This window comes from Nyctereutes procyonoides, unplaced genomic scaffold, assembly GCF_905146905.1.
Source record: "Nyctereutes procyonoides isolate TBG_1078 unplaced genomic scaffold, NYPRO_anot_genome, whole genome shotgun sequence".
In the NCBI taxonomy this organism is placed as follows: Eukaryota; Metazoa; Chordata; class Mammalia; order Carnivora; family Canidae; genus Nyctereutes; species Nyctereutes procyonoides.
In genome coordinates, this window is record NW_026575136.1 from 25639912 (window position 1) to 25663946 (window position 24035).

At 35.8% G+C, this 24035-nt stretch overlaps 1 protein-coding gene across 3 annotated transcripts in view; it reads left to right on the forward strand.

Moving 5' to 3' along the window:
- Nucleotides 1–15990, forward strand: part of LOC129495453 (RAB11-binding protein RELCH) — a 112565-nt gene extending 96575 nt beyond the window's left edge. For 2 of the 3 annotated variants that reach the window (XM_055302986.1, XM_055302987.1), the window contains exons 28-29: nucleotides 2996–3066; nucleotides 8062–9771. In XM_055302986.1, the coding sequence (XP_055158961.1) occupies nucleotides 2996–3066; nucleotides 8062–8182 (192 nt within the window). In that variant the 3' untranslated portion in view covers nucleotides 8183–9771. Of the gene's footprint in view, nucleotides 1–2995; nucleotides 3067–8061; nucleotides 9772–13853 lie in introns of those variants that run through there. The other variant, XM_055302988.1, reaches the window with a different exon arrangement.
- The last annotated feature ends 8045 nt before the right edge of the window (nucleotides 15991–24035 follow it).

Sequence of the window (24035 nt, forward strand, 5' to 3'; positions counted from 1 at the left end):
CTAATGTACATAAAATGCTTTTTAAATTGTAAAATGCTATGCAATTTTATCTCTGACCATTAACTTTCTTAGAAGCAGAGTTTCTATTTTCTGTCTCCCATTTCCATAGAATTCTTTCATTCTGTTTGTCTTCCTGTTTCCTCCAAAACCCTGTTTATCATTTATTTCCTATTCTATATCTACAACCTGTTTACCCATTATCATGATAGGTTTGATTTTTTTTTTCCAGATTTTTACAGAGGAGGCTTAGATCATTTACTTTTAAACTTTTGGGATACATGAATTTAAGTCTATATGTATTCTTTTAGCCACATCCTGTGCATTTGCTACATTGTATCTTATTCAGTTCAGATTGGATTCTCAATTCTATTATTTATTGATCCATGGGTTTTTTGTTTAATAGGTAAATTAAGATTGAATTCTCTTATGTTTCTATCAGTTTTTTGTGCTGCTTCTGTTAGCTCTTGAAACATGTATTAAAGTTAGGATTAGGGAATTATGTTTTTCTCTTTTGCTTGATATGTTTTAAATAGGTGCTATTAGGTTGAGGAGGTTCCCTTTTACTGTTAGCTGATTGACTTTTTATCATGAAGGAATGTTGGATATTGTCAAATGTTTCTTCTGCCTTAGTTGAGAAGATCGTGTGGTTATTTCTTTTAATCTCCTGATTCATTGTTTTACACTAATGGATTTTTGGACACTAATCAGCCTTGACATTTTTAAAATAAATCTCATTTAGTTATGATATACAATTCCTTTTATATGAAGCTGAATTTGTTATGCTAGCGTTTTGTTGAGGATTTTTGCATCCAAGATGAAAGCTAAGCCTGCAGGATAGAGCAAGATATTATAAGGCTTATTTCACAACCCTCATTGTGTAGGTTGAGCTGAAAATCGGAGTGGTTAAAAGTTTTTGTAAGGATCAACTTCCAGATTCCCTTTCCAACCTTGGCAGAACTCTGGAGCTTTTCTTTCTAAACTTGGGATCACATGTAGTTAAAAGCAGGAATGAGTGTTACAATGAGAAGAAGGAAATTAAGTGAAGGCATAGTGATTGAAAACCTTGTTTCCTTTCCTCTTGTTGGAGCCAAGAATGCTGGCAGTCAGGATTATACCCACGGGAGAAAAAGATTGACACAAAGTTTGGTTTGTGCCCAATTCACCTTCAAGTGAAGTTACTCATGCATAAAGAGATTTTTTTTTTTAAGATTTCGTTTATTTATTCATGAGAGACACACAAAGATAGCCAGAGGGAGAATCAGGCTCCCTCTAGGGAGCCTGATGCAGCACTCCATCCCAGGATTCCGGGATCATGACTTGAGCCAAAGGCAGACACTCAACCACTGAACCACTCAAGTACCCAATGCATGAAGATATTTTAATCAGCATTTTAGGTGCCCTAGTCTTTAGTAGACATCCCAAAATCACCAACCATTTGAGAAAAACTTCTAACATCTAAGACGGAGATGAAAACATACATGCAAGAAAGAGTACTACAAGCAACAGACAATGTAGGGAGCAAAAGAAAAAGCACAAAAACTACCCCCAAACAGAATAAAGCAAAAACTAGCTAAACAAGCAAGATCTATGATCTGTGAGATCAGAGAGTGGAAAACTAGAAAGATTTGGAACAAGAAGATTAATCTATACCTAACATGCATATGACAAAAGTCTCACATAATAACCAAATTCCTTTCTGTAACCCGCAAGGCACTCTAAGATCTGGCTCCCTCTTCTTCACATCGCCCTCTTTGCTCACTCTGCACCCACACTCTGGCCTCCTTGCTTAGAATGTGATAGATGTATTTCTACACAGATGGAGCCTTTGCTCAGCCTCTTCCCAGTGTCTGAAATATTTGCTCCTTCATCTCTCTCAGGCTTTTCTTTAAATGTCATCCCCCTGAAGCCTGCTCGGGATACCTCCATGTAGATCATAACATTCTTCACCTTGGCCTCCAGTACCCCATATTTTACTTGATATTCTTCCCAAAGCCCTATCACCTTCTTTAAAAAAAAAAAAAAAGATTTTATTTATTCATGAGAGACACACACAGAGAGAGAGAGAGAGAGGCAGAGACACAGGCAGAGGGAGAAGCAGGCTCCATGCAGGGAGCCTGACATGGGACTCGATCCTGGGTCTCTAGGATCAGGCCCTGGACTGAAGGCAGCACTAAACCGCCGAGCCACCGGGGCTGCCCACCCTATCACCTTCTAATATACTATATAACTTACCTATTTTTTATATTGTCAAGAACATAAGCTCACCCTAAGGAGGGAATGGTGTCTGTTTTGTTTGTGCATTCAATATATATTAAAAAGTGCCTGGCACATAGTAGGTGACAGTAAATATTTGTTGTTTAGTGACCTCCATGCCTAACCATGGTCCGAGAATATTCAGAAAGACCATTCAATTTCTGGTATGGTTGCTAGCAGTTGGAGGAGCAGCTTAGATCCTTCCACCCTTTCCATTACTCACTCAGTCTCCCTGAAAAAATGATATTAACTCTTAGATGACCATTGTATTCCCAATTATATTTCACTAGCCACAGACCTACATCTGGTCCCTGCTCTAGACATTAAAATAGAGCATCTTGCTATTTGCAACCTGGAGAAAGCAAAGGAGCATGGGACAGAACAGCGTTTACTGGGAAATTATGTGTGAACATGGTATGTGTATATGTTAAATGTATAGATGTATACAAATTTAACATTTTATAGTAGGAAAAACTAAGGGAGAATTGAAATCAGAGTTAGAAGTAGGGTTAGTGAAAATCAAAGTCAATTATTAGGTTATATGATGGAGGTCTTATAAAGCTATTTGTGTATAAAGCACTTTGTGTAGCAGTCTAATGTGAATTCCTTTAACAAAGTGACTGCCAAAGCTTTATATCTTTAATTAACATTAGTTTGTGGTAATATTAGAAATTAAATTTGAAAGTTTAGATTAATAGCATTTCACTATTCTAAACTAAAGTCATTTTTTTTTTTAACTCAGGTCATTTTAAGTTCCATGATAAAAGAATGTGAACAAAAAGTAGAGAACAAGACTGTCCAAGAGCCTCAAGGGTAAGACATTAATTCTATTTGTAAGGCTTCATATTAACCTAATTTCTCTATCTAAATTTTCTATACATGGGTATGGTGTTATTGTTGCCTTGTAGTCATTTATTTGGAAAGCAAGAAAATTATTTAAATAATTGGCTATCAGCACTGGGTGTTATTCTGTATGTTGGTAAATTGAAAACCAATAAAAAATAAATTTATTATAAAAAAATAAAAATAATTGGCTATCAGATGCTAGTTTATAAATCATCTGCATCAGAATTCTCTGGGGAATTTTAAATTTAGATCTCTACCCATGCGCTGTGCTGTCCTCTCAGCAATCTGATTCAGCCTAGGGATCTGTAGGTTTAAAAGCTTAAAGACCATGTGATAGGTAGCTGGATTTGAGAATCACTAATCAAAATAGTTTCTTAGAAATTTGTGATAGGAATTATAAGGCATAATTTGATTTATTGCATAAAGATTGTAAACTTGTGAATGTTCTATTTACATGCTCCTAACCAAACTAACTAGAATTCAAAGATTCAGTGAAGTCAAAATATAAGCATAGATGTGAAAGAGTAAAGTTGGGCATTCAGGAGAGGAAGTAATTTACAAATAGACTCTTTGTACTCCTGGCTCTTGTTGATGTAACCTTGAGCAGTTAATCTTAAATAGACTCTGTTAGGCATAAAAAGCTCAAAGGTTTTTCCTTTATAAAGCTGACTACTAGGAATAAGTATCTTATCAGGCTAGGTACCCAGACACACACACACTTACCCCTTCACACCACCAACCTCCCTTACACACATGTACACATACAGTTTTTTACTTCTTTATACTGTGTGTCAGAGCCCTTTCTTAAGCCTCCTGGAATGGTAGGAACTCTCCTACCATTGTAATCATGGAAAGTTAAAACAGTAAAAATACTTTGATAGGCTTTAACTCTGAACATATAACCCATAAACACCAAAGCAAACACTTGTGTTCATTTGTTGTACATTTAAGTGTTAAGATTATTTGATGCCTTATCAGTTGAACATATAAAAAGTTTGGGGACAAAATTAAGAATTATATGTGAAATACATTCTAAATGAAATTTCATTAATTACCATGCAGAAATTGAAAGAAAAATATCTTTATAACTTCCTTTAAAAAAGCTTATAATCCTATTTTTCCCATGTTATTCAAATCTTCTATATTGTTATTTTTTTTAACTTTTAGATAATTTCAAATAAGCACAAAATAAATAATGTAGTAAATTCCCATGTGCTCACCACTCAGCTTCAATAACTATCAACTCACAGTCAATTTTATGTCATCCATCCCCTTCCTATATGCTGGTATGTATCCTTAAGAGACAAGTGCTCTTTTTTAAAACATAAACATCATGTCATTATCACACCGAAATAACAAACTTCTTATTATCAGTTATCTGATCTGTGTTCAAATTTCTAATTGTTTTATAAAAGTCATTAGTGATTTGTATTTTTTTTTCCTTACAGTCTATTTCTTTGAGTCAAATCCAGAGTTCCATACATTGCAGTTAGTTGACATGTCTCTTAAGTCTTCTAATCAATAAATTCCCCATCTATCTCATTTTTTTCTTTATGTACTTACTGAAGAAATTGAATCTTTGTTCTGTGGAGGTTCCCACAGTCTGAGTTTGGTTGATTACATTTCTCTCTCATTGTTTTAATATGTTCCTCTGTATTTCCTATAAATTTCATGGTTGGGTCTAGATCTAGAGACGTCATCACATTCAGGGCATGTTTGTTGATTTTGCAAGGCTGTTTCATAGGAGGAGGTGTGTTTCCATCATGAGAGAGACAATGTCTGCTTCTTTTTTTGGTGATACTAACATGTGTTAATGATCAATACCTAGCTCCACTGATTCATTAACTATTACTCAATACATTACTCTAATTCTACCATTCCCTTTTCATTTGTGAGCTAGGAATAGTTCAGGGAAAAAACCTTCCCCCCTATGCACTAAAGTTACCCAGGGATACAGCAGTTGTTTACAGTAAAAGCAAGGTAAATGTTCAGTTCTTTCTCTTATCACATTTTCTAAAATAATGAATTGATTCACCCTCTGATGGTGACTAGTTAGATGTTTTGTTCAAGTATCATAAACTCATGTATTTTCAAATATTTGATATAATTCAGTGCATTGCTCTTTTGATGCCAAAAATATCCCATCTGTGGCCATTGCAAGGCTTTTCAAATTGACATCCTAAGTCCTTTTGACAGTAATTTGCAAGATGAAATGGTATGGAGGAAAAGAGAACTATTCTAGGACATAAATATTTTAAAGGTGTTAAGAGGTTCTACAGATTCGGAATCAAGAAATGGCAACTGGTTTGATAAGAGTTACAAAAGAAAGATCTGAGACTTCCTTGAAAACTTGCAGGAAGAAAACAGTATTACCTCACAAGGCAACCCTTTCATTTTTAACAATTCTATTTTTTACAAATTACTCTTTTACCCTGAGTTAAAGTCTCCCTTCCTATAATGTTTCCTCTCTAAAATAGGTTTCATCATCTGGCAGAGAGATGGGAGAGCGTTACAGACTCCTTTTAAACTGATAAAAATATAAATTTTCTCTTCATAAAAAAATACTGTAATGTAGTGGTTCTTTGTTGGAAAGCTTTGTGTAAAATAGATACCTGGGTTCTTTACACCATATGGAAAGAATCAGAATAACTGGGGTTAGGCCAAGGCATCTGTATTTTCAGTAAATTTTCCAGGTGATTGTGATGTATCCCAGTAGAGCTATACAAATATATACAGCTATGCAGATATATATTTCTGTCTAATTTTTTACATGTAACATTGGTATCTGTTAAAGCTTCTGAATCTTCTCTTCTCCAGACTGAACGTCCCAAACTCTTTAACATCATTGTTGCCCTCTGCTTAGAATATCATTAAAACTCAAGTATTATCTGACCCATGTATCCTGGTTTTCTCAAACTAAGATCATACTTCCCTTTTAGCTTACAGTATTGTTCTACAGAAAGAAAAGTACTGTAAACTTAGAACATTAAGGAAAGGTATTAGAGAAAATCTAGGACTTGAACTGGGATTTAAAGGATGTTAGGCACCAAATAGAAAGAAAGAAGTTAAAAATGTTTTGAAGACTAAACTTGGCAAACTTAACTCAAGGGAGTCTAGAAATTGAGCAGTAATGGTTGGTTAAAACACATACACCAGAATTAGATTGCTGTGTTTCTTGAATGCCAAGCGTACTATCTTGTATGTAGTAAATAGCCATTGAAGATTTTTGAGAAGGGCTAGGCTATGAAGAAGTGATTATTTCAAGTTAATCTGATTGTGCCAGGAGACCAGATGTAAGACTGTTGGAATAATTCAGTTGGAAGGTATTGTCAATGGAAATAAAAATAGTAGATGTTTCATAGAATAAAATCAGAGGATTTGATGATTGTTTTTTTTTCTTAAGTTTTATTTATTTGAGTTATATCTATGCCTAGTGTGGGGCTCCAATTCATGACCCCAAGACCAAGAGTCATGTGCTCTTCTGACTGAACCAGCCAGGCACTCCTGGTGATTGGTTTTACATAAAAAAGAGAAAACCATTATATTCAGTGTTGGGCAGAGAGGAAGGAAGAAGGTAAAACGACTAACAAATAAGGAAAAATACTGGGGTCACCTAAGGGGTAGGAGGTGAAAAAAAGCTTGATGTTAGTTTATCTAACAAACAATAGTAATATGAGACTTTTCCCAAACTCCTTATTGAGATGATACTTGAAACTTCAAGAGAAAGTTTCAATAGTAAGTTTTGTAATTGAAGAACCAAGAGCCAAATGCTGAATCTTACGGAGGATTACTTTGTAGGAAGAGAAAAGGCAGCAGAAGACAAGTAGTCAGAGACAAGGGAGTGGCCAGGTTGGTGTACTGGGTGAAGAGCTGTGGGAAGAAGAGATTTTCAAGATGCTAGTCATGGTCTGGCATTTAATTTAGTAATTCACAGCACACACCTTTAGGGACTACAGAAAAGCAGAAGTTCCTGGTGGTAGTGTGTGCTTCATCTGTAGTTTCCATGGACATCTGTTCCTGCACCTTTCCATTCACTGCCCATGACATGTTCAGACATATTCTCTCCATTAGTCCTCAGAATATTTTGCAGTAGTAATTGCAATCTGTCTTTTTCAGTTTAGGAAATTGAATCAGAGTAATCTAAAGCATATAGGCCAAACCCACAGACCAGTAAACTGGATTTATTGTTGGATCACTGAAAAATTGTACTTGATCCATATTCTATTTGGTATTATGATGAATTAGCAATCTTTAGAAGGTATTTAAATTGTATTTATTCCCTCTACAGAAGGTTGTTCAAAAAAGAAAGAAGTAATGGATTTTAAATTGTTGATTGAAACTAAAATTGTTGATTGAAACTAATTCGTGTGGCAGTTGAGGACATTCTTCCCCACCCTCCCAAAAGTAATATGTCATAGGATTGTTATCAGCACAGTATAAAAACCTCACTGTGATTCAATTTACTTATTTGTGAAAATAGGGATAATATCTATCTTCCAGGGATGCTGTAAGAATTAAGTGAAATGATGCTGATAATAAGAATAACTACTAATACAGCATGCTATTAGATGCCTGCCACTGCTAATAAGCACTGTACACTTGTATAATTCTTAATAGACCTATGAGGTAGGTAATGGATTTGTCTCCGTTTTACAAATGAGGCTTACATTACAGATGAGATTAAATAACTTGCTCAGGGTCACGCAGGTGATAAATGACAGAGCCAAGATTCAGTCTCACTTGCTCTTAACCTCTATGCCATACTGCTTCCTTTAACATAAACGATGAACATAAAGCTCCTAACCTAGTATGGTACATAAAAACTCCTCTCCATAAATACTAGTTTCCCTTTTGTGATACCAGTTCAGAATGTATTTATTAACATCATACTACTGAAGAAATGAAAAAATGGATATCTTAGTTAAAAATTGCTTTACTTGAATTTTAAAATTTCTTTCCTAGCTCAATGTCAATTGCTGCAAGCTTAGTGAGTGAAGACACAAAGACCAAGTTTTTGAACAAAATGGGCCAGTTGACAACATCAGGTGCCATGTTGGCCAATGTGTTTCAGAGAAAGAAGTAAAAGCAGGAAGGAAGCCCCCAGTAAACACTAAGAAGGACCTCAGCAGACTGGTTCCTTGTACTTGAAGTACTTGCCTTTTTTATTTCCTTGTTTTATGTTCTTGCATTTTAATTTTATCCTAACCTCCAAAGATATTTGCACTGCTTTTGATTATTGCTGTATATCTGTTAATTTTGAAGTTATAACTGTGGTGATAGAAAATTGAGTTTATAGTCTGTACCAAGTCCCTCTTCTATGTTCTTGTCTTTCAGAATAATTTTATATATACATATATATATATAGTGAAGAGGTTTTTTTTTTTAATTTTTGGATGGGATATTAGCAAATATCTGTATTATACACTAAGCTATTACAATGGTACTTAAAATAATGTAAATTTGAAGTCATTGTTATAAAGTAATAAAAGTGGAGATTACTTAAGTATTTAAATTATGAAAGAATAATGCAGACTTTTTATTGTTTCTTAACTGACTAGAAAGAGCCACCAGCATTACTCTGTGCCTTTTGGACTTCAGTTTGTGTGTCTGTAGGAGTTGTGTGCATTCCATTCACACAGTATTTTATAATGCTGTGATGAATTTGAGTTACAGATCCTACAGTAAGTAGATTATAATGAAACATTCTACATTTCAGAGCTCTCATGAATATTCTTTAAGTGCTATTCAAACCTCCCCAGCACTTACATGCATATAATGGACTTACCTGAGGAAAGACAGCACATAAACACGGGGAGTGGTAACCAAGGTGAATTTTACAAACTGATTTGTAGTAGATTTAAATACTTCAAAAATAGATGTAAGTAAGAAGAGCTAATAATTGTGAAATTCTTTCCCAAATTTAAATACATAGGAAAATATGGTTTGAATTTGAAATTTAACACTTATTTATGTAAAGTATTTTATTTAAGATATTTTCTAAATGATTTTAATTTCAGAAATTATCTTTTCATTCTGTGTATAACAGAGAAGTACTGAAAAGCGAAGGATATTGGGGGCTGCTTTTTTCCCTCTAAACTAAAAATGACATTAGCTAAATTATTATTGGTTAGTTAACACCTTGTCCCTTTAAGTCAGTGACTATTCTTGTGTTTGATATATATTACATAGTCTTAAGTCAGTGTACAGTTCCACTGGAATTTGACAGTTGTCTATAAAGTAAACTTGAAGTAGAGAAGAGTGGTACTGGACATAGAAGGGGTGATTGGTTTGAGGGGTTAATGTGAGGCCTTTTTGAAAAATGAATATTTTGATAAAGAGAATTCTTGTTTGAGCACAGTGGATGCACATAGGTGATTCTGATGTTTGTTGTATAAACTGGTTTCATACACTTGGGATATAGTTGGATTACATTCACTTCCTGGGAAAGCTAGCTTACCACACATTCAAAATTATAAAATAAGTTGCCATAAACAAAGCCATTTAAAAGGTTCATTCTGAAATTATTTCTTTTGACTATAGTGACATAATTGTTAAAATGAACTAGTCTTTCAGAAACTGTTGGATTCTAGGCATTCCTGAGAAATTGAAAGTGGCTACCTTTCATGTCAAAAATGTTGATCTATTATAAATAAAATGTTTTTGCATACTTGTTTTTGTTTTGTTTCTGGCTATGTGTATTTATTTTCATTTTGAAACACTATATATTCTATATCCAAGCAAAAGGAAATGAGAAAGAATGTATTCATTAAAATGTACTGTTATTTAGGGAATATAATCTATATACTTAGTTTACTTTTACTAAAAAAAGATTGTTGCTATAAAATGAATATATTTCAGAGGCAGTTCAAAGAAAGTGTTAATGTCTCATTTGCTTTGAAATACAGTAGAATAAGTATATTCGTTACCAGATAAATACATAATTTTTATTGTGATAATTTTTATCAATTCATGAATCCATTTATCTAAATGCTTGTGGTTCCTTTAAAAGGCAGCAGCTAATAAGATATACAATATATTTCATGGGAATCTCCCTTATTATGCTGTTAAGTATATTAACGTCAGTAAGACATCACATTTATTTTCACAGTGATTTTTAAGGTAAACTATAGATTCTTTAAAGACAAGACAGACTAATGACGTTAATCGCTGAGACTGAATGTGTCCTTGTAAAGCAGATCATAAAACTCCCATACACTCTCTTTGAACAGAAATAAAAACTGTACAGGTTTAAGTATTCAGCTTAACAAAAAACTAACCTAAAGTATTGAAAGGCTTTTTGAAATTATGCCTGTGTTTCTAAAGCAAGCCAGAAATTAAAAATTTTCACAAACCCGGAAATGCCATAGTTAGCAATTTTGCTGAATTACTTCAAGAACAATGCTTGAATGGCAGCAGTATCTTAACTTTACACATGGGTGTCCTTGAAATTCATTTGTTCGCATCAGTAATCTTTTGAATGATTACTTTGCTAAACATCAAACGGACTTACACTGAATGAAATTGTAAGTAATTTTAATGGAATGTCAATTCAAGTTGCTATCAAGTTTGTTTTTCTTAATAGGAAAATAAAATAGTCTCTGATAAAGTTTGGAGAGGTAAAGTGGGCTATGTATTGAGTTGTCTTGACATGATCCCAATTTTTAAGATAACTTATTGTAGACTATTTGAACTTTAAGGACAGAACTTTTTGTAGACCCCACCTTCTTGATCTTTGAACTGTGAGAGCTAGCTACAGTGAACATTTTGTGCTAATTACCAATTCCTTAACTATTTTTTGTATAAAGAATGTATGTTCAAAGAGTTTTGTAATTAGCAATTCTAATCCTTAAAATTCTCCAGATTGGCTAGGTAACAAAATTCCAACTTTGTGTTAGATGTTCACTCTTTTATAAGCAAACTGAAATAAATTTAGCTTTTCACATGAATAGATACAGGTTTGAAAGTTCTAAAGTAACTTTACAGGGTGCTTGTTTTCATTACTATTTTATTTCAGTACATTTTAAAAATAATAGATTAAAGATATTTGCTGCTAATAAAAAATAATGTCTCTGGTAGATTTCTGCATCTTAGTAAAATAATTGGATTTTAGCCTATTTTCACATTACAAATAGATACTCTACCTGCATTTAGTCTGTGTAATTTACACCCCAGTCACAATCTCTGAGTGGCACATCATTCATATTTTCCCATCAGAACTAACTATAGGAAACTTTATTTTGATTGCCTTCTTTATAGTTTACTTTGTTTGCATGTTTAAGAAAAATCTTAAAATTTCCTGTTCACTATAAGGCCACACCAATCACAAAGGTACATGACAGTTAATGCAAACTTAACACAATATAAAAAGGTTTGTATTTTTTGGTAGCATGAAAATAATTCTGAAGGTTCTGTGTGGGGACAGATATAAATTATTTGCTTTCCTTGAGAGTCTTCAGTAATAGCTGGAAAATTCTGCCCAAACATATCTATAAGAAAGTATATTACTATTTTAATATCTTCTTATTATGTTAAAGACTAATCTATTATATTTATTTCAATTCGATCATTATGTGAATAGGTTTCTTTTTTTTTAATTTTTATTTATTTATGATAGGCACACAGTGAGAGAGAGAGAGGCAGAGACACAGGCAGAGGGAGAAGCAGGCTCCATGCGCCGGGAGCCCAACGTGGGATTCGATCCCGGGTCTCCAGGATCGCGCCCTGGGCCAAAGGCAGGCGCCAAACCGCTGCGCCACCCAGGGATCCCCCGTGAATAGGTTTCTTGAGGGACTTTAATGTAGTAAAATTTATGTTGTCTGTAAACTGGCATTTTGTGTTATATGTTATAGATACTAAATTTTTCGTTAGTGATGCTATTTAGGATTATCATTTGTTGATAGTCTACTTTTTAAAACTTTTTAGGGGCACCTGGGTGGCTCAGTTGGTTAAGCGGCTGCCTCTGCTCAGGTCATGATCTCCAGGTCTGGGACTGAGCCCCCTGTCAGACCTCCAGCTCAGCAGGCAGTCTGCTTCTCCCTGTCCCTCTGCCTCTCCCAGCCTCTCCACTCCTGCTCTGTCTCTGTCTCTCTCTCTCTCAAATGAATAAATAAAATCTTTTAAAAGATTAAATAAAAAATTTTTAAACTACTCTTACAGGAAAATCAACCCCCTTTTTAATTGTTGGCATTTGCAACCTGAGATATTTTTAGGATATGCATTTTCAATGAGGCTGAAAATGTTATAAGCATCCTATGTAACATGTACATTGCTAAGTAAATCTAATGATTTCTCGTTGACTTTACAGTTTTATAGATAACTTTATCTTCATTTCTGACAACTACTTGACAATTACTTAAATTTTTAGCTTCCTCTGTTCATAAACCTCCTTGTCATGTATTAAGTGTTGAACCTATGGTGATGCTTTTCATAATGTAAATCATTTCCTAATTTCCTTTTTATATGAATTTTATAAATATAGTTCCCTTTCTAGCAAATTCTTTTTTGTCTTACCATCAAAATGCATGGAAATAAGAACACTCTATTCCTTACAGGACTTCGTGAAAATTACATAATAGTAGACATGAAAGTGCTTTAGCACTTAAAGAGTATCATGAAAGTTCAAAGTAGAATTAAAATAAGCCCTTGAATAACTAAAGCATGGGTAACTGTGGATAATCCCCATACTTTGTTTTCTAGTAAGTGTATAGGTTACCATGACATGCATCATTTACCTAAAATTGCAGTGAGGCAGAAACCACTTTTGATTGTTAACTTTTGCCTACTTTACTCCTAGAGTTTCCAACCTAGTGAAGACTGGTAAGATAATTTTATGTTTTGTTTACCAAAACTTGCAATTAAATTTTTTTCAAAAGCCTAAGTAAATTAGTTCAATAAATTAATTTTTGTTATGTAAATTAGATTTTGTAAAAGATTTTATTTACCCTTTGCAGCTTCACTCATGTCTTTTAGTATATAGTTGATTCTTAGAGTAACTTAGAGCTTTCTTTGATACTTTGTTTGAACTTCCTTGTAACCAAACTTTTCATACTAATGGAAGAACAAGAACTGCCATTTCTTGAAAATAATTGGTTCCTAGTATTATCTAAGAGAAGGAAACTCTTCAGTTAGCCACTGACCAATGATTTTAAAAGTTATAATGCTGGTTTCTTGCAGACACTATGAAAGTATTCAGATCTTAGGTAAATGCTGCATGCCAAATTTGGAGACCATTTTGTTTTATATGTCATGCTATTGAAACACAGTGCTGTAATCATCCTCAAAACATGGAAAGGGGATCCCCGGGTGGCTCAGCTTTGGCGCCTGCCTTTGGCCCAGGGCGCGATCCTGGAGTCCTGGGATCAAGTTCTGCGTTGGGCTCCCAGCATGGAGCCTGCTTCTCCCTTCCCCTGTGTGTGTCTCTGCCTCTCTCTCTCTCTTTCTCTCTCTATGTCTATGTCTATCATTAAATAAATAAATAAATAAATAAATAAATAAATAAATAAATAAATAAATAAAACACATGGAAAGGCTACAGACTAGAGATGGATAAACGTCCTGATTTTCAAAAATGAGAAGCCAATAGATTTTACAAAATGTGGATTACCATTCTAAATCTATATAAAGCCTCTTCAGGTTGGCTTTTCTGTCTATGCAATCCAAAGTAACCCTTATAATTCCCTAAGATCACTCTGGTTTTTCTTCATAATTACTCAATACTCATTTTCTTGTTTTTTATTGTCTGTCTCTTTCACTAGACTCAGCTCCATGAGAGAGAATGTTGTCTATCCTTTTCAACCAATGTGTCTCCGGTATTTGAAGAATGCCTGGTGTATGATAAGTACTCAACATTAATCGAATGAATTGCAAGCTTGATACCAATTCCATGCAAGTTTGCCAATTATATTAAGAGGATGAGTCCCCCAGGACAAGATGAATTTACTGAGTCTACATGCCAAACTAACCTAAAGTCCTTTCATAGAGTTATTATATGTTGTTTATCAGAATTATATAGTCTTGTGCATCTTGACCTCAGCAAAGTATTTGACTTTATTTCTCATAATGTCCTTACTTATAGCCAAGGTAGAAAATATGGAATAAATAAAAGTGCAAAAAAAGAGTTGTACCATGTGTGTATGGGCTAAAAAGCTCTGGAGTTTGTATTCATATCTGACTCTCTGGGCAGCACCTCTTATCAACACCACCAAGTCTTCCAAGTGATCTGTAAGTGTGAGGAAGACACCCCTTTCTAAAGATTGTAGTCATTCACCATTCAGTGTACATTTGTGGAGGATCTATTATGTGCTAAGCATGAATGAGGCCAACAACAGCTTATAGCCAGGCAAGGAGACAAACAGGTTGAGAAACAAGAGCTGAGGAAGATGTACCTTAGGGTGATTATGGTTTGCTTTGGAAGACACCTCTGAGGTGACATTTTACCTGAAAATGAGGAAGAATAGGCTTTAACCATGTAAAAATAAAAGAGAGCAGTATGTGCATAGGCAATGAGATGAGAAATAGTGCTATGTTCAAGGAACTGGGGGGGGGAAATGGCAATATGATTGAGACACTATCAAAAGATGAAATTGGAGAGGGGTGTAGCGAGATCATATAGGGCTTTGTACACTATGATTAGGACTTAGGGAAGCCTTTGAATAGTTGTAGTAGAATGGCTTAATCCAATTTATATTGGATATACTGGTGCTTTGTAAGAATGCTTTTGAAAAGGAGATGGTAGAGGCTGAAGGCAGAGGTTAATGAATGCAGTAGTTCAAGCAAGAGATGATGGCAGCCTGGACAAAAATGGAGGGAAAGGAGCAGATCTGTAACATGTTTGGAAGTAGAATTGGCATGACAGATTGAGTGTGAAGAGTGAAGGAAAGGGAAAAACCAAAGATGTCGCTAAAATTTCTGTGCAATAACTGAATACATTAATGGATGCTGACAGTAGTGAGGAAGTAAAAAACAAGTTTGGGGAGTTAATCTACACTTTTGTTTTAGATATGTTAAATTTAAGATTTCTGAGTTACTTCTGGAAATGTTAAATAAGTTATCTGAGTCTCGATCTCAGGTTAGATTATGGAGTCATCAGTATTTGGGTAAAGTCATGGGACTAAATGAGATGACCTGGGGAGAAAGGAACCACAGAGAAAAGGATCCACATCTGAACCTTGGGCCACGCCCCAGACTTAAAAATCCAACAGAGTAAGAACAACTACTAGAAGAATCAGGAGGAGGGTACAGTGAGATTAGGCAGGAAACCAAAAGAGTGGTTTCCTGGAAGCAAAGATAAGAGTCTTCTAAGGAAGGTCATTTGCTACTCATAGGTTGAGATGAGGATGGATCTGAAACCCACTGGAAGATTAAACTCATGGATGACCTCAGTAGTAGTTTCAGTGGATCGATGGTGATGGAAATGTAAACCTGATTGGAGTGGGTTAAAGAGAGACAGTGAGTAGAGATGACAGCTCTTTCAAGACATTTTGCCATGAAGGGGAGCAGAAGTACTGGTAGCTAGAAAAGAACAGAAGGTCAAATGAGGGTTTTGTTTAGATGGGGGTTTTTTGTTTGTTTAGTTTTGTAATAGAAATTAGATCATGTTCATATGCTAATGAGAATAAGCCAGTAAAATGAAAGAAGGTGATGATGCAGCAGCAATAACAAGCAAAAATTGTGAAAGTGAACTCCTTGAGAAGGCAAGAGGGTTGAGCAGAGCACAAATGGAGGGGCTGGTCTCCGTTATAATAGGGGAAAATGCAGAGATAGATGCACGTGGAGGTGGTTCGCTAGATTTAGTGGTGGGAAGATTAGGGGGTTTCCATTTAATTCCTTCTATTTTTCTCAGTGAAGTATGAGGCACAGAAATTAACTTGGCTGGTATATAGGAAATGTTAGAGGTTTGTTGTTGGTTTTTTTTTTTTAAGATTTTATTTATTCATGAGAGACAGATTGAGAGAGAGATGCAGAGACACATGCAGAGGGAGAAGCAGGCTCCATGCAGGGAACCTGACATGGGACTCTCTCCCGGGTCTCCAGGACCAGGCCCTGGGCTGAAGGTGGCGCTAAACCGCTAAGCCACCGGGGCTGACCAGAAGTGTTAGAGGTTTAAGGAGAGAGAAGGTAGAAATGGTTGTCTTTGGGATGCCTGGGTGGCTCAGTGGTTGAGCATCTGCCATCGGCCCAGGGCGTGATCCTGGAGTCTGAGGATCAAGTCCCGCTTTGGGCTCCCTGCATGGAGCCTGCTTCTCCCTCTGCCTCTGTCTCTGCCTCTCTCTGTGTGTCTCTCATGAATAAATAAATAAAAATTTTAAAAAATGATTGTCTTTGAGAATGGCAGAGTGAATTACCGAGAGAATTGCAGGATTGCCAAGAATTTTGAAAGCACATTTGAGAATAGTAATTGTGAATTTATTTATTTTTTATTTTTATTTATTTATGATAGTCACACACACAGAGAGAGAGAGAGAGGCAGAGACATAGGCAGAGGGAGAAGCAGGCTCCATGCACCGGGAGCCCGACGTGGGATTCAATCCCGGGTCTCCAGGATCACGCCCTGGGCCAAAGGCAGACGCCAAACCCCTGCGCCACCCAGGGATCCCAGTAATTGTGAATTTAAAGAGAACTGGTTCACTATATATTTACTAACTGGAATTTGAATAAAAACTTTTTAAAAAAATAAATAAAAGAGAGCTACTTAACATAGTAAATTTTTTTCTCCAGCCAGGAACAACTATTCAGGAGCAGGTGTGAAGTATCAGAGAATGAAATATAAATAGGGTGGGTTTTTCTAGATGCTTAAAAGGAGGGTATAGGACAGGACTTTCAAACTACTTGTGAAGAAATGATTATAGTGATGGACCATAGAATCCAAACTGGAGAAGAGGACAAAGGAAATAATGGAGTTAGGGGGGAAATAATCTGAGGGATGGGTCTCAATACAATTTAAAAAATATGTTTTAGTGAAAATGCTCAAGCAGGTGAACTGGAAAGATACTTTCCTTGGGAGTAAAAATGAAAAGGAGATAATATACCTATCCTATCTCCAGGCTGTAAGGTACAAAAGTTTGTGAGAACAAAAATGAAAAGCCTCCACTTAGAAGCGTAGCAGAGAAGGTGGTATCTTAATGGGTAGCCAGGATTCAATTACAGTTGACCCTTGAACAACATGGGTTTGAACTGCACAAGTCCACTTACACATGGATTTTTTTCAGTATAGTACTGTAAATGTATTTTTTCATCTTTATGATTATCTTAATAACATTGTCTTTTCTCTAGCTTAGTATAAGAATATGGTATTTAGGGGATCCCTGGGTGGCGCAGCGGTTTGGCGCCTGCCTTTGGCCCAGGGCACGATCCTGGAGACCCGGGATCGAATCCCACGTCGGGCTCCCGGTGCATGGAGCCTGCTTCTCTCTCTGCCTCTCTCTCTCTCTCTCTCTCTCTCTCTCTCTCTCTCTCTCTCTCTCTCTTTGTGTGTGTGTGTGTGTGTGACTATAATAAATAAAATAAATAAAAAAAGAATTAAAAAGAATATGGTATTTAATACAAATAACATACAAAATATGTGTTAGTCAACTGTTTATGTTATTGGTTAGACTTTCCATTCAATAGTAGGCTGTTAGTAGTTAAGTTTTGGGGAAGTCAAAAGTTATCTGTAGATTTTTGATGGTGTGTAGAGGTCTGTTTATGAGACGGTTGGTCTGTAGTTTTCTTGTAATGTCTGTGTCTGTGTCTGGTATTAGAGTAATGCTGGCCTCAAAGAATGAGTTAAATATTCCCTCAGTTTCTGTCTTCTGAAAGACTGCAGAAAATTGGTATAATATCTTCCTTAAATTTTGATAAGAATTCATCAATGAGGGCAGCCCGGGTGGCTCAGCGGTTTAGTGCCGCCTTCCGCCCAGGGCATAATCCTGGAGACCCGGGATCGAGTCCCGCATCGGGCTCCCTGCATGGAGCCTGCTTTCCCCTCTGCCTGTCTCTCTGTGTTCTCGTGAATAAATGAATAAAATCTAAAAAAAAAAAAAATCCGTCAATGAACACATCTGGACCTAGGGCTTTCTATTTCAAAAGGTTCTTAATATTTTGATTCAATTTCTTTTTTTTTATTCAATTTCTTTAATAAATACAGGCCTATTCTGATTCTGAGCTTTGGCAGATTGTATCAAGGAATTGGTTCCTTCCTTCCTTCCTTTCTTCCTTTCTTTCTTTCTTTCAAGTAATCTCTACGCCCAACATGGGGTTTGAACTCACCACCCCAAGATCAAGAGTTAGATGCTCTACCAACTAAGCCAGTCAGGCACCATGGAATTGGTTTATTTCACCTAAGTCATCAAACTTGTGTACACAGTACTCCTTTATTATTATCCTTTTAATATCCATGGCATCTGTAGTGATGTCCCCTCTTTCATTTCTGATACTAGTAATTCTTGTCCTCTCTCTGTTTTTCTTAGGGTGGCTAGTGGCTTATTGGTCTTATTTCTTTTCAAAGAATCACCTTTTGTTTCTGTTTATTTTTTTCTGTTGATTTCCTGTTTTCAACTTCACTGGGGTTTTTTCTTTTGGTTTTGGTTGGGTTCTAATTTTAATTGTTTCTTTTCTTCTATTTACTTTGGGTTTAATTTGTTCTCTTTCTAGTGTCTTAAGGTAGAAGCTTTGGTGGCTGATTTTAGATCTTCCTTCTTTTCTGATATATGTATTCAATTACATAAATTTACCACTAAGTACTGTTTTTGATGCCTCCCACAAATTTTAATAAGTTGTGTTTTCATTTTCATTTAGTTTACAATATTTTATAATTTCTCTTGAGATTTCTCTTTTGACCCATGCATTTTGTAGAAGTTTTTTTTAATCTTCACATTTTTGGGATATTCCGTTGATCTATTATTGATTTCTAGTTTAATTCCATTGTGATCTGAGAGAAGACATTTTCTGACTTCTGTTCTTTTGAATTTGTTAAGATGTGTTTTATGGCCCAGAATCTGGTCTGTCTTGGTGAATGTTCATGTGAGCTTGTGAAGAATATGTTTTCTCCTGTCACTGGACAAAGTAGTCTACAGAAGTCAATTATATCCAGTTGTCAATGATATTAATGAATTCGACTTCAACTATAATAATGGATTCATCTATTTCTCCTTGCAGTTCTACCAGTTTTTGCTTCATGTATTTTGACATTCAGATAATTCTCCTTTGTCTGAAGTCTGCTCTGTCTGAAATTAATATAGCTACTCTTTCTTTTGATTAGTGTTAGCATGGTACATCTTTCTCCATTTATTTTTAATCTATGTGTTTCTTTATATTTAAAGTGCGTTTCTGGTAGGTAACATAGTTCAGTCTTGTTTTTTTATTTACTCTGACAGTCTCTTTTGACTGGTACATCTATATCAATGAGATCCAAAGTACTGATATAGTTGAATTAATATCTACCATATTTGTTATTGTTTTCTATATGTCACTCTTGTTTGTCCATATTTTTGTCTTCTCTTTTTTCTTCTTTTTTGTTGTTTTAATTAAGACTTTTATGATTCCAGGATGCCTGGGTGGCTCAAGTGGTTGAGCCTTCAGCTTTGTGATCCTGGGGTCCTGAGATTGAGTCCCACATCATGCTCCCCACAGGGAGCCTGTTCCTCCCTCTGCCTATTTCTCTGCCCTTCTCTGTGTGTCTCTCATGAATAAATTTATAAAATCTTTTTAAAAATATTTTATGATTCCATTTTCTTTTTTTTATTCCATTTTCTTTCTTAGCATATCTATTTTACTCCTTTTTTACTTTTTTTTAAATCAGATTTCTAATATATATTTATAGCTAACCCAAGTCCACTCTCACACAACACTAGAATGCTTCAAAGGTAATGTAAATACCTTATAATAACAAAATAATCCTAATTCCTTTCATTCCTTGTATTATTTACTGTCATTCATTTCACTTATATATAAGCATATATATAATATATACATAAGCATATACAAATCAAACACATTGTTGATATGTTTTGAAAAAACTGTTACCTGTTAGAGTAAGAAAAGTAAAAGCTTTTATTTTACCTTCATTTACTCTTTCTTCAGTTGCTCTTCCTTTCTTTATATAAATCTGAATTTCTGGCCAATATTTTCCTTCTCTCTGTTAATATTTCTTGTAAGGCAAGTCTGCTGGCAACAAATACATTCAATTTTTGTTTATCTGAGAAAGCCTTTATTTCTCCTTCACTTTTGAAGAGTAATTTCAAAGGTTACAGAATAAGTTAGTTATTTCTCTCAACACTTTTTGTTTCTGACTCTGCTCTTACTTTGCTCTTACTTATTCTGCTATTCCCATGTGCATATGTTACACATTTTGTAGTTGTCCAACAGTTTTGGATATTATGTTCTGAGTTATTGTTTTAGAGGGTTTTTTTCCCCCAGTGTTTTCTGTTTGCTTTTCATTTCTGGAAGTTTCTACTGAGAAATCATTAAGTTCAAAGATTCTTTCCTCAGTCATGTCCAATTTATTAATAAGCCCATCAAAGGCATTCTTCCTTTCTGTACAGTGTATTTTATCTCTAGCATTCCTTTTTGCTTCTTTCTTTGAATTTTCATCCCTCTGCTTACATCCCCTGGCTGTTCTTGCATGTTGTCTACTTTATCCATTAGGGTCTTTAGCATATTCATCATAGTTGTTTTTGAATTCCCAGTCTGATAATTCTAATATCCTTGCCATGCCTGGTTCTGCTGCTTGTCCTGTCTCTTCAAATGTTATTTTTTGCCTTTTGGTATGCCTTGCATTTTTTTCTTGATAGCCAGAAATTATGCATTGGGTTAAAGGAACTATTGTAAATAGGACTTTAATAATGTCGCAGTGAGGTGTGTGGGAGGTGGCAAATATTCCATAGTCCAACGATTAAGGCCTCCATCTTTAATGAGCCAGTACCTCTGGACTGGGAACTTAACAAGCATTTCTCAGTTTTTCTCTCCCCCTTCAGTGGGACAGGCTGGTGAGAGTGGGCTGGAATTGGGGAATTCCCTCCACCATGTTAGTTAGGCTCCGATAATACCCCATCAGATTAGGCTGTGGTTAACTAGTTTCCCCTGAGGGCAGGCCTTGTTAAGAAAAACCAGTACCAGCAGCTCCGGTGGTGCAGCTGTTTAGCGCTGCCTGCAGCCTGGAGTGTGATCCTGGAGACCTGGGATCGAGTCCCACATCAGGCTCCCTGCATGGAGCCTGCTTCTCCCTCTCTGTCTCTATGAATAAATAAATAAAATATTTAAAAAGAAAAGAAAAACAGAGTACTCTCCTTCATCTCCAAATGGTTTCCTTTTCCTCTCCCTCTGCCAGAAACACAGGAGATTTTTCTCTGATGTTTACTGTAAGAACCTGCTTGAGCTAGAGATAAAACTTACAAAAGTAGGGGGAGCCCTCTACAACTGGGTCCCCCTAGAGTTTTTAACTCAGACTTGCCCACTCTGAGCCTCCAGCAATTCATCAATTACAGTGCTGGTTTTCCTGCCCCAACACTGATTCACATGGAGGTTTCTTTTCATAAGTTTCTAACCTGGTAACTTGTGGTTCTCTGTAATTGCCTGTCAGTCTCTCCAGTTTGGGGGGCAGCAGTGTGTTCTATGACCTCACTTCTCCTATGGACTTGAGATTTGTTAATTTTTCAGTTTGTTCAGCTTTTCACTTGTTAGGACAGAGTGGCAATTTCCAAATTCCCTGTGTGCAGAACTAGAAATAGGAAGCAGCACAGATCTTTTTTTAAATGCAAAACACAGAGAAAAGGGTAAAAGTCATAGGAGGCTGAAAGAGAAAGCAGAGAATGTGTAGAAATATTATTTGAAAAGCAAATGGCTAAGAATTCTCTCAAACTGACAAGAAACATCATGAAGGTCAATGAACCACAAACCAGGATACATTCAAAGAAAACTAAGCCTAGTATGTTACAGTAAACCTTCTGAAAACTAAATACAAAGAGAAAATCTGAAGAAGCAGCAGCTATAAGACTGATAGTTTACTTACCAATAGGAAACAAGAATGACATCTTTAAAATGCTGAAAGAAGGGGCAACTGGCTGGCCAGTTGGTGAAGCACACAACTCTTGAGTTCTGGGTTGTGATCACATTGGGTGTTAAGCCTACTTAAAAAATAAATAGGGTGGCTCAGCAGTTTAGCGCCGCCTTCGGCCCAGGGTGTGATCCTGGAGACCTGGGATCGAGTCCCATGTCGGGCTGTCTGCATGGAGCCCATTTCTGCCTCTCTCTCTCTCTCTCTCTCTCTGTCTGTCTCTCATGAATGAATAAATAAAATCTTTTAAAAATATAATAAATAAATAAATAAATAAATGCTAAAAGAAAAGAACTGCTATTAGAATTCTATACCCAGCAAAAATACCTTTTACAATAAAGGTGAATTAAGACATTTTTTGACAACCCTCACCATGACCTACCAAAAACTCAGAATTCATTATCAGCAGACTCATCCTAAATGAAAAACCATAAGATATTATTCAAGCAACAGAAAATGATCCTACGTGGTACCAATAAAATGAAAAAGTTAAGATGGAAGGACATATTCCTATTGCCAATACAAAGGGGCACCTGGCTCAGTGGGTAGAACATGTGACTCTTGATCCCAGAGTTGTGGGTTCAAGCCCCCCATTGAGTGTGGAGCACTCAACAAAACAAAACAAAAAACTTTATTTAGAAAAGCAGCACAAGGGCAGCCCCGGTGGCGCAGTGGTTTAGTGCTGCCTGCAGCCCAGGGTGTGATCCTGGAGACCCGGGATCGAGTCCCACATCAGGCTCCTTGCATGGAGCCTGCCTCTACCTCTGCCTGTGTCTCTGTCTCTCTCTCTGTGTGTGTGTGTTTCTCATGAATAAATAAATAAACAAATCTTTAAAAAAAAAGAAAAGAAAAGCAGCACAAGAAGAAACAAAATCTCAGTAGTTCTAGATCTATTAAAGAAATTGAACTTGTAATTTCAAACTACGCCACAAAGAAACCCCAATGCCCATATGGCTTCATCAGTGAATCTACCAAATATTTAAGAAAAAAATAATGGCATTCTTATACACTCTTTTCAAAGTTCTTCCATATATTCCACAGTCTTGCCCAGCAACATCCTGACACCAAAAATTGACCCAATTCAGAAAGGATAATGACAGGCCAATCTCTTGGATGTGAAAACTCTTAAACTAAATATTAGCAATCTGAGTCCACCAACATGTGAAATAATCCAAATATCCTTCACCAGTAAAATGATGAATAAGGTGTGATGTATTCCACTTTAGAAATTACACAGTAATGAGCTGGATGATTCTCACAAACAATATTGAACAAAAACCATACACAAGATAATACTACAGTGCAGATTCTGTTTATATAAAGTCCAAAAGCAGATAAAGTAAATCACTGGTATTATAATCAAATCTATCAAGAAGGATGAGGGGGTAAAGATTAAAGGGGCTTTGGAGGTTCTGGTAATGTTCTACTTCATGATTTGGATGCTGGCTCTATGTATATCTTCATTTTATGACAATTAGCCACACTGTACATGTTTTGTATGTTCTACTTCAATAAAAGTACTGTTGAAAAAAAACCATTCTGTCTCAATCTTGATGGCAGCATTAATTGTCTATTGTGGCCAGTCTGAACCTGATCAGTCTAAAAATAGAACTGCCATCCACATATAGGATAATACTCATCCTTGTGTTCATTTGTAAGGGATACACAGCTACTTTGTCCTTCATATCCTTAAAGTAGAGCTAAGAAGAAGGAAAGTAGAGGAAATATAAATTCTGTTTCCACTTGAAACCATTTCATCTGTAACAGAATCCAAAAAAGTCGTGATAACTACTAGCTGAGAAATTCACTTATTTTAAATACCAAATCTGTAGGGCTAAACAAAAATTCTTGTCTACCAAAGCAAGCAAGATCAGTTTCCATGTATACAGTTCAACATTTCTCACAA